The sequence below is a fragment of the Schistocerca gregaria genome, chromosome 5 (genome assembly GCF_023897955.1).
Source record: "Schistocerca gregaria isolate iqSchGreg1 chromosome 5, iqSchGreg1.2, whole genome shotgun sequence".
Taxonomy (NCBI): domain Eukaryota; kingdom Metazoa; phylum Arthropoda; class Insecta; order Orthoptera; family Acrididae; genus Schistocerca; species Schistocerca gregaria.
The window spans coordinates 671,353,431-671,366,926 of NC_064924.1; the positions used below are offsets into that span (position 1 = coordinate 671,353,431).

General features: G+C 38.1%; 1 protein-coding gene across 14 annotated transcripts in view; it reads left to right on the forward strand.

Annotated features, from left to right (window-relative positions):
* LOC126272091 (voltage-dependent L-type calcium channel subunit beta-1) overlaps nucleotides 1-12,822 on the forward strand; it is a 2,208,268-nt gene extending 2,195,446 nt beyond the window's left edge. For all 14 annotated transcript variants that reach the window (XM_049974664.1, XM_049974661.1, XM_049974653.1 and 11 more), the window contains one exon: nucleotides 10,151-12,822. In XM_049974664.1, the coding sequence (XP_049830621.1) occupies nucleotides 10,151-10,686 (536 nt within the window). In that variant the 3' untranslated portion in view covers nucleotides 10,687-12,822. The remainder of the gene's footprint in view (nucleotides 1-10,150) is intronic.
* The last annotated feature ends 674 nt before the right edge of the window (nucleotides 12,823-13,496 follow it).

Consider the following 13,496-nt stretch of genomic DNA (forward strand, 5'->3'; position numbering starts at 1 on the left):
TGTTGGTCACACAAATGGTTCACCAGGGATGAGATTAATATCTAAAATGTCCATACTATCGATGCAAAGTTCCGATTTATTTTCCGTTTGAAGGAAAAGTTTGGTGGGTATCATGTCCACCATAGTGCATGAGAGTGGAAATTGGTGGTAAGGTTCTATGGGACCAAACTGCTGAGGTCATCGGTCCCTGGGCTTACACACTAATTAAACTAACTTATTCTAAGGACAACACACACCCACACCCTAGAGAGGACTCTCAATCTCTGATGGGGGGAGCCGCTCGAACTGCGGCGAGGCACCACAGACCGCGCGGCTACCTCGCGCGGCCAACTCGCGCGGCCATGAGAATGGAACGACACTAATGTCAACTCCAGTGTCAACAAGGAAATGACAACATGAGCATAAATCCAAGGCATACAGACACTGTCATGGAGTATAGGATAGAACAGAATGCAATTTCTGTAGGTGCTTTATGTCATCCTCGTGAGCCGTAGCTTCTTCTGTGGTCCGCGTGAAGCATTTGGAAATGTACAGGGTGCTTGGCAGTTGTGGGCAGTGTCCCTGAAAGTTTTGTGGAATGAGCATAGAGAATATACTGGGTAGTGTGCTGCAAGTGAGTCACCACTACACCCCTTGCGATGGTGTGAGTGGGGAGCGGAGGAAGGGCACCCGATAGCTCTGTCGTAGTCAGGGAAGTTCGACGAGAAGCAGCTGACGGTCTCATTGGTAGCCACTAGGTGAGTACAGTTCATTGCATTATCCAAGGTGTGCCCGCCCCCAACATCTGCCAGCTGACGGAGGAAGTATGTGCACTGGCATACTGACCTCAGTAGCAGACTATGCACTACACCGAGGAAGTTGGCAGCAGTGCTGAATAACGGCATGTGCTTGGCCAGCCAACCATTGTTTATCCTCATGTGGTGATGAGGTGTGATGAAGCAATTGTAAATGTTGTTCCTGTGGCAGCTTAACCAATCACAATGCCCTGAGCCCTAACTCTGACATGAGCTCTGTTATGACCTGACAGCTGGGTAGGGTTTCTGTCACGTAAACTCTTGTCTGCTGGCATATGTGAAAGACGCTCAATGAGGAGTGCACGTACAGAAGTGTGTTTGTTATGCTAGGGTGGGTTTTGCAAAAATCACTTAATAAGATCAGGGTACTCTTGCAGATGGTTCACCAAACAAACAAAACTAATGCCGTTGTCTACGATAATGTATATGCCCAACAAGTTGTCCACCAAGGTAACCATATCATGGGGTTACCCATTTGTATTGGCAGTTGCTTTAGAAAATGACCTGGAGGTAGAGCTTGTGGCAGAGTTGGTAGGGCATGGACAGCGCAAGGGTTTGGTGGTGAGCGAAATGTTCTGATGAAAGTCCGGGACGTGTGTTGGCGCTATATGATGCCCAGCACTAACAGTTAGTGTGCAGAAGGTGCCTGCGTGGCCACACAATGAACACAGCATGGCCGGCTTAGAAGAATCATGAAGCAAGATGGGTGAAACAAAAGCACCAGTGCCGACTTGGGTTTTCCAGAGATCTTTGTCTGTGGTCTGCATAGGAGGGAGCAGAACATGACAACGAGCAAAACGTGACACCGAAGCCACAGAAGTATCGACAACGGATGCGGATGGATTCCCAGTGGCAGGCATAAAATAACGATTGAGTGCTGAGTAGTGGGACAGAAATGTGGCTGGTTCATTGCTTGATGCCTGCGTGGTACAGTAGGTCAGAAAGATGGTGCAGTAGGTCAGATAGATGTAGGAGTATCCTGGCATTGTCGACTGGAGTGTTCCATTGGCTGGTGCAGAAGTGGGCACATTAAACAGCAGAGTGCAATCAGCAAGAAAGTAGGCATTGAAGGTGTGTGACACATGTAACTGTGGACCATACTGGGAAAAGGAGAACTGTGCAAGTGGACCCTGAAACTGTACAGCTGAATGGTCTGTAGTGGAGTGAGCTAATAACTACAGAGACAGGAAACCAGAATCTCATGGTGAAGCAACTTCCTGGCAAAATAGAATCCAGTAGCTGGCAGGTGTATGTTGCATCCTGTGTGGCATGACAAAAGAGGTGAGAGTTGTCTGTTCTGGCAGAGTAAACATTGGAGAAATGGGCATTCCATTGTATTGGTAGCACCCATGGAAAAACATTGCACTTCACAGTTGACAGCCAATTCTGTGATAGTGACATCTTACACTGTCGAGAATGTTAGAGGTTTGAGTCACTGTTTGAGCTGGCACGAAACCAGTAATAAGTAATGTTCAAATTGAAGCACATTGACAGAACTGGAGGTTACCAGTGTCTGTTTTCTATCGATGCTGATGAAATACACTGGTATAAATAACCAATCTTTTACTGTCAAATGCACTTTATTAATGTACAATCACACAAGACATAGCAAAGGATTCAAAACAACAAGAAGAAACATGCCAGTTCCATGACTCACTGACTCAGAAGATAGAGCACTATTCGTTCAGAATCATTGGCATCAGTGATCACCACGAGGTTAAAGTAGGGGAGTGGTATAGCCAAAGCCATTCAGTTTTCTGATCTGTTTTTGTGTAGTTGTAATAGTAATTTCAGCTAAACAATGTTTTGGTCATAGTGTGTCTAGGGAAAGGTGCCCAAGGTTGTCATGGGCTGCTATTTATAGCTTTTAGTTTAGTTTCTTCATTTAGTTTACCTTGGAATAATCCTCTAACAGTGCTGAAAGGTGCATTTTGCCAGTTGCCTCGAAATTGAGAATTACAGTCTGTTGGTGGCAAATCTGCATCTGTTGCTCTTGGCCCATTTTCAAACTGTGCTTCACTAGAATTTACATCCAATTCATTTCCACAGCTTGTATCACATCTTTTATGAACTTCCAGACTGTTAGAATCATCCCCCATTCTTTTTTGCCGTTTTATTAACTTACACTTTCAACTTTTAAATTGTCAAACTTTTCTCCATTTTCACTTTCATTACTAATTTTAATACATATCCACTCTGGGCATGTTGCTGATCACTGGAAGATTGTATCTATCTCCATTGTCTTTCTAACTTCTTCATCCCTGATGCTTGCACAACTTAAATGAAGAGGGAATAAATTGCATTATACAGATAACTGATACACCATTGTACTGTCAGAGTCACTTTCTGTTAGCTGTTAATTTGCTCTGTAACACACACCATTGCACTGTTAGTACTTTCTATTAGCAGATCACTTGCACTGTAACACTTTATGTATTACAAACATGCAATAAATAAATAAACTGCAAGTCATTATTTGTAGGAGAGCCTATTGTTCTCAATAACAATTGAAGAAAATGCACACTGGAGGAGGTAACACATTCAAAACTGCTAGCTGGTGTACAGGCCACTGCTTGAGTAGAAAAATAGCATTGGCAGAGTCTGTGCACTGTGTGCAACACTGGCTCACACACACTGTTACTTACATGTTAACATTAAACAAGGAAAGGTATGAAGTGTTTGCTAGCACACTCCATTTCTCCTTAATGAGTTTCCATGGCTAAACTGAATATAAGAATACATTTTTAAATAAACCACTAAAGACAGTTGAGCCCCCCTCTCCCTCACCCAAAATAAGAGGCTCCCTTAGTATGGGGGTCTGCCTGCACTGCAGGATCTGTGGGACCATCATTTACACCAGTGCAGGAAAGGCAAAGGCAAAGAAACCTTGGGTTCTGATAAGAGAAGAAATAATTCAATTGAGTTACAAAAAAGAAGACAAAAATTTTCCGGAAAAGGTAGATATACAGCAATATAAATCACTTGGGAATGAAATTAATAAAAAGAGTGAGGAAGCAAAAGCAAAATAGATACAGGGAAAAGGTAAAGAAATCCGAAAGGAAACAGTCATCAGGAAGACAGATTCATCATATAAAAAAACTCTAGATAACTTTCACTGAAACTAAAAGCAGCTCATCAACATTAAGAGAGCACACAGATACTAGAGCAGATAGGTGGAAAGAGTACATTGAAAGTCTCTATGAGAAGAGAACAACTATTTGATGGTGTGCTAAACCAGAAATTGGAGTAGGTACGGAGTTCCAGTATTTGAATCAGAGTTTTAAGTGTTTTTAAATACTTGTAAACAAATGAAGCAGAAGGTATATATAACATTTGTTTGGAATTTCTAAAATTTTTGACGGAAGTGGCAACCAAATAACTCTTCAAGTTAGTGTGTACAGTCTAAGAGGCTGGAGCTAAATAATTGGACTTTCAGAAAAGACACACTGTTTAAAATATAGCAAAGGCAGGTAAATTCAATAATTAATCCACAGTCAGCTCAACAACTTGCGCATAAAAGTTGTTGTAAAGAAATATATTGTCAAAGTGGTTTTTATGTGAGATATCTGTAAAGTTGAATTAATTGCATTGAAGTTAGATCACTATATTCTATCTGGAACTTGAGATGCAAACTCTAACTCAACGCAGAGTTATTTCCACTTAATCATATGGCACTGCCCCATCTTTTGCCAGGATGAATATATTCTTGTTCAAAGTTATATCAATTTTTAAGTTCAGTTCCAGAAAAGGGAACTACAGTGAGCTTGGCATTCCTTTTATAATTCTCACCCATTCTGTTGAACTTTTTGATCTTGTCATGAACCCCAGCCTCCAAGCCAGACTACAGTACCTCATTTAAACAATAAATACCCCATGTACATCTGGGTATTAACTAATCCTGTTAAGGACACCCCATTCAACACTCTTGCAAAAGGCAGTTGCAATAAATGTGTTGGCTGACCATTTCTCTCTCATGTGTATTAACTACTGATGTAATCAGTAGAACATTAGATGTGTAGAGGTTTCATGTGTAACAGTTCCTCATTCATAAGTTACAAAATTACTGTGCGTGCCTTAGAAGAACAAATGAGGATTTCAAAGATAACAGTTAAAAATATTTCATTCATTCTTTACAGGCTTTTCTGTGTGTGAGGGTACTCTTTCCTGTCTCTCTTCTGTGAGATATACTGACACACTGATAAATGAAAGACTCACTTTAATATTATTTAAGTAATCATATGTACTGTTATATAAGCAAAATGCACAAATAATGATATTATTTGTAAATATGTGTGGAGGAGAAAGAGAAGGAAAGAAAATTATTAAAGATTATTGCAAGCAAACACCACAATCAACTTGATTTATATTTACTTCTGTACTGCAGTATGATGGTGATTCATTTATTGATTCATTTATCCATCGTGTTTTGCAGATCCTGTGACAAGGAAAACGTAGTGGATGTGATACGAGGCAGTTTATACATTAACATTACATTACGTTAGTTGTGTTCCATGGATCCAGTGGAGCAAGGTCCCTGTGATATAGAAAGATTTCAAAGATATACATTTTATTTAAATGCAATACATTGAAATGATCTCACATAATTACAGTTATAATGTTAATTATAAAATATCAATTTTAAGAGTTTCTATGAAGTAGGAGTTGCCCAAAAGAAGGTCCTTTTGTTCAGTCTTAAATTCCATCACATTACCCACAAGACACTTGAAAGTGGCTGTAATGTTCATTACATGTCCCCATATATCTAGTTCCTGTCTATACTACCACTGAAGTCGTTGTAGACATCCTTTTTAGACCTTGTACGCTTTTTCACTATTTTTAAGAGAATTATTGATAATGAGAAGGGGAAAAGGTGTTTGTAGAACTTTCTGGAACTAACACCATATATAATTATTACAATCCACTTCTGAATTCAGAAAATATTATCCATGTAAGTTGAAGTTTCTTAAAACATGAATCTGTAACTCATTTATTGAACATAACCATGCAGACCAAAACTGTTCCCTCATTTTTTTAAATTACCTATAGCACTAATCATGCCTATTGCAAATGTAACTGAACTAAGACATTTAATTAATTCTAAGGTGTGGGGCTTACATATAGGGAATGATATATATAGTCCTAAAAAGTTTAACACTTTGTACTACGTGAATTTCATAGCTTGTGGAGTTCTATGAAATGCACTGAATTGTATCTCCTTGCTCTTCTCCAAACTTGAATGATAATCTGTTTGTCCCTAACTATTTGTTGATGTTCTCAAATATTCAATTAGTTGTCTTTTCAGTAAGGAGACTGGTACTATTTTTTATTTATATCCTTGTATCAAAGGAGAAATGGACATCAACTAGAATACAAGCAAAATATCATTTTTGTAGATTGTAAATAACACAAAAACCAAAATATAAACCTGTGGTTCACCATGTTTGATTGATTCGAGTTCCTGTTGAAGTGTGACCGGTATGGAACTGCTACATACACCTCCCTACCATGCAAATCGAATTTCTTCATTTTTCTGACATTGTGCATTTTTTCTGTCTCTTTTTTGCTATGCTTGAAGTAGGGCTTGTCTTTTTCCTGGAAGAGAATATGTTTGTTTAAAAAGTGCAAACATTTCTATATTTTGATGACTTTGCTTGTAATTTTAATATACATTTTGTAATGTGATTCGTGGCTCTTGATGCTATGTAGAGTCTTCTATTAGTTTTACATGTAATTCTTTATCCATTTGCAAACTGGTTTTGGGAGCATTTGATCTACTTACGCAGGTTACGTTTTGTGGACAACTGTTTTCAAAGCAGTCTGTGGTTGTGCTACAGATATGTATAACTTCCATTAACATCAAATGTATTCTGAAAATTTTGTTAGTCTGTCTTCATAAGCCGGCCGGAGTGGCCGTGCAGTTCTAGGCACTACAGTCTGGAACCGTGAGGCCGCTACAGTCGCAGGTTCGAATCCTGCCTCGGGCATGGATGTGTGTGATGTCTTTAGGTTAGTTAGGTTTAAGTAGTTCTAAGTTCTAGGGGACTGATGATCTCAGAAGTTGAGTTCCATTGTGCTCAGAGTCATTTTTTTTTGTCTTCATAAATATTTCTTGAATTTCTCAATTTCTTTTTCATTTATTACTCTTATAGTTTTACATTCGTTTTCAATTATGTCATGTACCCTCATAGCAAATGTGGACACGCACACACACACACACAAACTACAAAGAATGTAACTTGTGTGGCTTGAAGGGGGAAACCAGATGGCGCTATGGTTGGCCCGCTAGATGGCGCTGCCATAGGTCAAACAGATATCAACTGCATTTTTTAAAATAGGAACCATAAATTTTTATTACATATTCGTGTAGTATGTAAAGAAATATGAATGTTTTAGTTGGACCATGTTTTTCGCTTTGTGATAGATGGCGCTGTAATAGTCACAAACATATGGCTCACAGTTTTAGATGAACAGTCGGTAACAGGTAGGTTTTTAAAATTAAAATACAGAACACAGGTACATTTGAACATTTTATTTCGGTTGTTCCAATGTGATACACATACGTTTGTGAACTTATCATTTCTGAGAATGCATGCTGTTACAGCATGATTACATGTAAATACCACATTAATGCAATAAATGCTCAAAATTATGTCCATCAGCCTCAATGCATTTGGCAATACATGTAACAACATTCCTCTCAACAGCGAGTAGTTCGCCTTCCATAATGTTCGAACATGCATTGACAATACACTGATGCATATTTTCAGGCATTGTCAGTGGATCACATCACGATAGCAAATATCCTTCAACTTTCCCCACAGAAAGAAATCCAGGGACGTCACATCCAGTGAATGTGCAGGCCATGGTATGGTGCTTCAACGACCAATCCACCTGTCATGAGATTTGCTATTCAGTACCGCTTCAACCACACACGAGCTATGTGCCAGACATCCATCTTGTTGGAAGTACATTGCCACTCTGTCATGCAGTGAAACATCTTGCAGTAACATTGGTAGAACATTACGTAGGAAATCAGCATACATTGCACCATTTAGATTGCCATTAATAAAATGGGGGCCAATTATCCTTCCTCTCATAATGCTGCACCAACCATTAACCCACCAAGGTTGCTGATGTTCCACTTGTTGCAGCCATTGGGGATTTTCTGTTGCCCAATAGTCCATATTATACTGGTTTACGTTACCGCTGTTGGTGAATAATGCTTCGTAGCTAAATAGAACGCGTGCAAAAAATCTATCATCGTCCCGTAATTTCTCTTGTGCCCAGTGGTGAACTGTACACAATGTTCAGAGTCATCGCCATTCAATTCCTGGTGCATAGAAATATGGTACGGGTGCAATCGATGTTGATGTAGCATTCTCAACACCGAAGTTTTTGAGATTCCCGATTCTTGCGCAATTTGTCTGCTACTGATGTGTGGATTAGCTGCGACAGCAGCTAAAACACCTACTTGGGCATCATCATTTGTTGCAGGTCATGGTTGACGTTTCACATGTGACTGAACACTTCCTGTTTATTTAAATAACGTAACTATCCAGTAAATGGTCCGGACACTTGGATGATGTTGTCCAGGATACCGAGCAGCATACATAGCACACGCCCGTTGGGCATTTTGATCACAATATCCATACACAACACAATATCGACCTTTTCTGAAATTGGTAATGTATCACAAAGCAAATACCGCCCGCACTGGCATAATGTTACGTGATACCACGTACTTATATGTTTGTGACTATTACAGCGCCATCTATCACAAAGTGAAAAAAGTGGCCCAACTAAAACATTCACATTACTACATGAATATGTAATAAAAATGGGGGTTCCTATTTTAAAAAACCTATATCCGTTACTACTTGTTAAGACTTGGACTAGGCATGAAGAAGTTTGGGACTTGGTTGTTGTTTCCTAAATCTTCCTGTAACAACTAGCCCTCTCCATATCCATAACTGTTACCTTACAGCAGAACTTTCCTCCTCTTTGAAAAAGAGGAGCAGTTGTAGAAAGTTTATTAATAATTATGTTTAACTAACCTACTAAAATTAGCAGGAAACTCACTTAGGGGGTTAATGAAAGAAAAGCTGTTATTTCCTCAATTATTTTACATAGCTGTTGTTTCTCTTCCATTTCTAATGCAATGTTTGCGTATCAGAGGAGCAGTTACCAAAGAATGACAACTACTGGCATTTGTGCCCGAAACTGAGACTTCACAAGTCAAATATGAATGAAACTGGTATGATTGTTTTACTTTTATCTTTTGTAGTCTCTTATGCTGTTTCATGCTAAGCCCAGCACATTTGGGTGAGCCGAACTTATTAATTTGAAATCAACCTATCCTCTCTATCTTTCATTTCTCATCTCTGTTCTTTAGTATTGGAAGAGAGGACAAGCTTTACATTGAGCTGTAGTATGTGGCATAAATAAAACAGTTTTCTGCATCGGCCACTTATATATTTTGCCACTAAGCATTTCAGTGGTTCTAAACATCAGTTTCAGGAATGTTTGTTTACATAGTTGATGTTAGTAAAGAGTACAGATGCCTTTCCACACCAGCAGACCAAGGTTATGTTGCATTTTTTGCTGATGATAAAAACTACACAAATAAATTTATTTTTTATGTTTTATAGAAAAGGGGCACTTTTAAAGTTAAGAAACATGAATTTTTGAGAATAATTTATACTTACATGGGAAGTAGAGTCATAAAAAAGTCTGTATGCTGCTACTTGTAAAAATATTGCAACTTGTAATGGTACACTGACTTTTTACATCTCTGCTTCCTGTGTAAGTACAACTTACTCTTACAAATTCTTGTTTTTAACTTTGATGGTGCCTTTCCTACGAAACGGTTTTTATCGTCAGCAAAAGACTCAACATAACATACATTACGCTTGATCTGCTGCTGTGGAAAGGTGCCTGTGCTCTTCACTAACACCAATTATGTAAGTAAACAATTCTCCACCTGAGGAGGACAGGGTTAATTGTCGAAACACATAGTGACCAAATAAATAAGTGACTGATGCAGAAAACTGTTCTGTTTATATTGATCAACAGTTGCAGGTCTCAAGATGCTGCCTTTTATGGAAAAATTGTTCTTTAGTATTTGGGTCCCAAACTAGTATCTGAATATTATTGAGCCGTCAATAAATACTATATTCATAGTGCCAGAACAAATATTTAACACCTGGGTGATTATCTACATTATGTGTATATATAACTCAAATATATTTTTTTCCGTTTACTCACAATAGAACAATTTTAAAGTATTTCATTCTGTCCTTAAGCTGAATTATTTTATAATATTGTTTAATGACTCGATTTCCTTTTCACGTGTGCAGGAGCAGTAGTGTACCACCAGCACCAACACGGCCGATCGAGGTTGGAGCGCGACCGTTCCGAGTACGACGAGTACGATGAGTACGATGATGGAATAGCACCACTTCCATTGGCAGCAGCATACCACCACACCCATTCCCACCACGAACATGACCTTCACGACCTCCTCGAAATACCGCTGCAGAGTGTCCGTCTGGAAGACCCACACCGTGATCGTACACATTTCCATCCTGGACATCTCGAACGTGTAGTGCACCACGAACAATCCCATCACAACCATCCACGTGTGGGACATGAACTGCGCGATCGTACTCACCGTCGTCCGGTACGCCGACCCGACCCTACTTTTGTGCCACACGTGCAGTACGGGCCGTCGATGGCGAGAAGTGCGGCCATTGCCGGACCTTCGGGCCTGTCTCTGGGGCCGCCTGTAGGTCGTGAGGAGAGGTACCGGCAGCACCATTCCGTGCGAGACCCGGCAGATGACTACCACTCCCCTCACCACACTTCCTCACGCCGACCTCTCAACGCTATCTAGCTAGAGCTTCTCTCACCGGAGTCCCGAGAAGACGATGATGACTAGCGGTGCTAGTCGGGGCTCCGTTGTGAGGTGGCAACGTAGGAACCATTGCTGAGTGGTGGTTGCAAACAAACAGACTGTCTGTGACAGACAATTTATTTAAAATTCTGTCGATTACCTGGTCGCAGTGTGACTTTTTGAACAATTTTTCATACGGATTCAGTGAAATCATTTGGTGCCACATACTGCTGATTATAAGAGTACTTTATCAGTGGTGACAAAATTGTTTTACCAATTTTGTCCCTGCAGATTATGTAGGTGTACATTGATTTTACTGTTGGTACATGTAGAATGGAAGAGCAGTTTGAGTTTTATGTTTAAGTTTTTCCTCTCTCCTAAACACGAAGCACAAATACTTACTCCATAGGTTAATATTGATATATATTTGACAATTTGCACAAAATTTGTTTACGAAGGACATTTAAATAGTTCACTGTTGTAGACAGGTATGTATCCAGAAGTTAATTCCCAGCATTAGATAAGATGTTTTTGTTAAAGGCACCTAAAACTTGATCCATTTCTTTCCAGCTAACATAGACTAAATTACATTTGCAGTGCATCATAATACATTCCTTTTGCAATGCAATTTGATAGTGCACCAGTGCAGTTGTTTTCAGATATTTTTTATGTTGCCTGGATACATACCTTCTACTACTAATGACAGAATATATACTCAAAATTTAACCTTTTCTCTTGACATCGAATTCAAAATGCTGATGTTTATAACAAAGTTATTATTAAAAAATCGTTCAGCATGTCTCAGTAAATGCAGAATTTCTTCCATTTTTGGTAGTGGAAACTTTCAGATTTTTAGGTTTCCATGGAACATGAGGATCATACAGCACTCTGTAAGATACTGGTGCCTAGGTAATGGCTGAGATACAGGTATTAATTTGTTTACTTCTCATCACTGTTTTTTTTTTTTCTGTGGTACAGAGAAGTGAACATCTTTACCTTCTTATTTTAAGGAATGTGATGTTCTGTCACTATTCAGTATCTGGGAAGAATTAGTTTTCCTCTCAAGACTTAAACCTAAATTTCACCTACCATATTGAAAGTGTAGCTCATTCATTGTACTAGGAATTTTCTAATTTCATTAAGATCTATTTTCACTACACATCTGCTGGAAAAGACTGTATACTTTTATTAAAATTTCTAATAATTAAAATGTAAGTGCTTTTTTGTCTAATTCATGCTTCAGTGTATAAGTACATGCTGCTAATAGTAAGAACAGTGTAATAGTTATGGGAAATGTAATTATACTGTGCCATTTTAAGAATCTTTTTAGCTTTCTATAGATGTTTCTTTTCAAAAATTTGATTGCTGTAGAGAAAATATTAGTACAAAAATCAGTTTCAGCCATTGTCAGTAAATTGTTTCAGAATGTAGATCAATTTAACAGAGTTAGTTTGTAGTTGGACTTTGTTCAATTTATAATGAGTAGCTGTACAAAAAAGCTCTGGAATATCATTAAGAGTTATACTGGTTATGAATGGAATTCAAGTGTAATAGCTGTGACTGTGATACTTTTTTTTAATCAAACAAGAGCATCCGTAACTACAAAGTCAATATGGCTGGTGAAAGGCAGATGGGAGGATTGCCTAACAGCAGCTTCGTGCATAATAAAGGGAGCAAGACAGTCATAGGTTTTCAGTTTTGTATCCAAGTCGTGTGGTATGTGCCCTTGGTTCTTACAGTTTTTAGTCAGTTGAAGATAAAGCAGGAGTGGCAGTAGTTTCAGTGAAACACCTGCCTTTTTACAGCAGAAGCAAAAGTTTCAATAAAAGTTCATCATTTACAAATATTGAAACACAAGATACTTGCCTTATTTCTAGGAGAAATATTAAGAGAGTTTGCTGTTGGCACTATCATAATTGAATATTATGTATACATAAGAAAATACATTATATAACTGCATTTAATCTGTCACAGTATATGCTATTTGATACAAGAATTCATTGCATATTAAGCTGTGCATTAATGTCATTAACATATAAATTTTATCACAGAAGTAATAAGTTTGTTTTCTATCATTGTCTACTGTTTTCCTGTGTCTCATTTGAAATGAAATACAGCTGCATGCAGCAATATAAATGTTGTTTGTTCTTTCATCTGAGATTTCCCTAGACTCATTTCACAGTAAAATAACTCCACTTAATAAAAAATCTTGGCTAAAGTGTACTTCTTTACTATTAAGTTTTGGAGAACATTAGTTGTTTTATCAGTTACTGAACAGAATGTGCCCAACTATTCATGCAAACATTCTTTACCTTTTATTATTTTATGGCATAATTTCTCATTATGCCCACAGCTGTTAATTTGTGACTAACTAATTAGACAAATGTAACTTGAATAACTCATATATTTTGTTTGCAACATTACCAAGAGTTAAGATTATTTCATTATTTTCCTGTAGTTTTTTCATAGATGTATGTTACATACTTTTACACCATCCTGATTGAATCCCGATGAATAGAAAGCATTTTTCATAATTAACTCAGTAGAATAAAAATGGACCATTCCAAAAAAAAAAAAGATGAAATTATATACTTTTAGCGTCTTCTTCTGTTAAAACATTTTAACTCTGAAAAACAGTGAAGTATTTAGGCTAACTGTCAGTGAGTTACATTTTCCTGGGTCATATTTTAGTCCTGTGGAATTAATTAATTTATGAATAATTTAGTGAAGTTATTCTTATATATCACTGCATGCTACCCATAAACAAATGAAAATTTAGAACACGAAAACATCTCTTAATGACTGCAGTA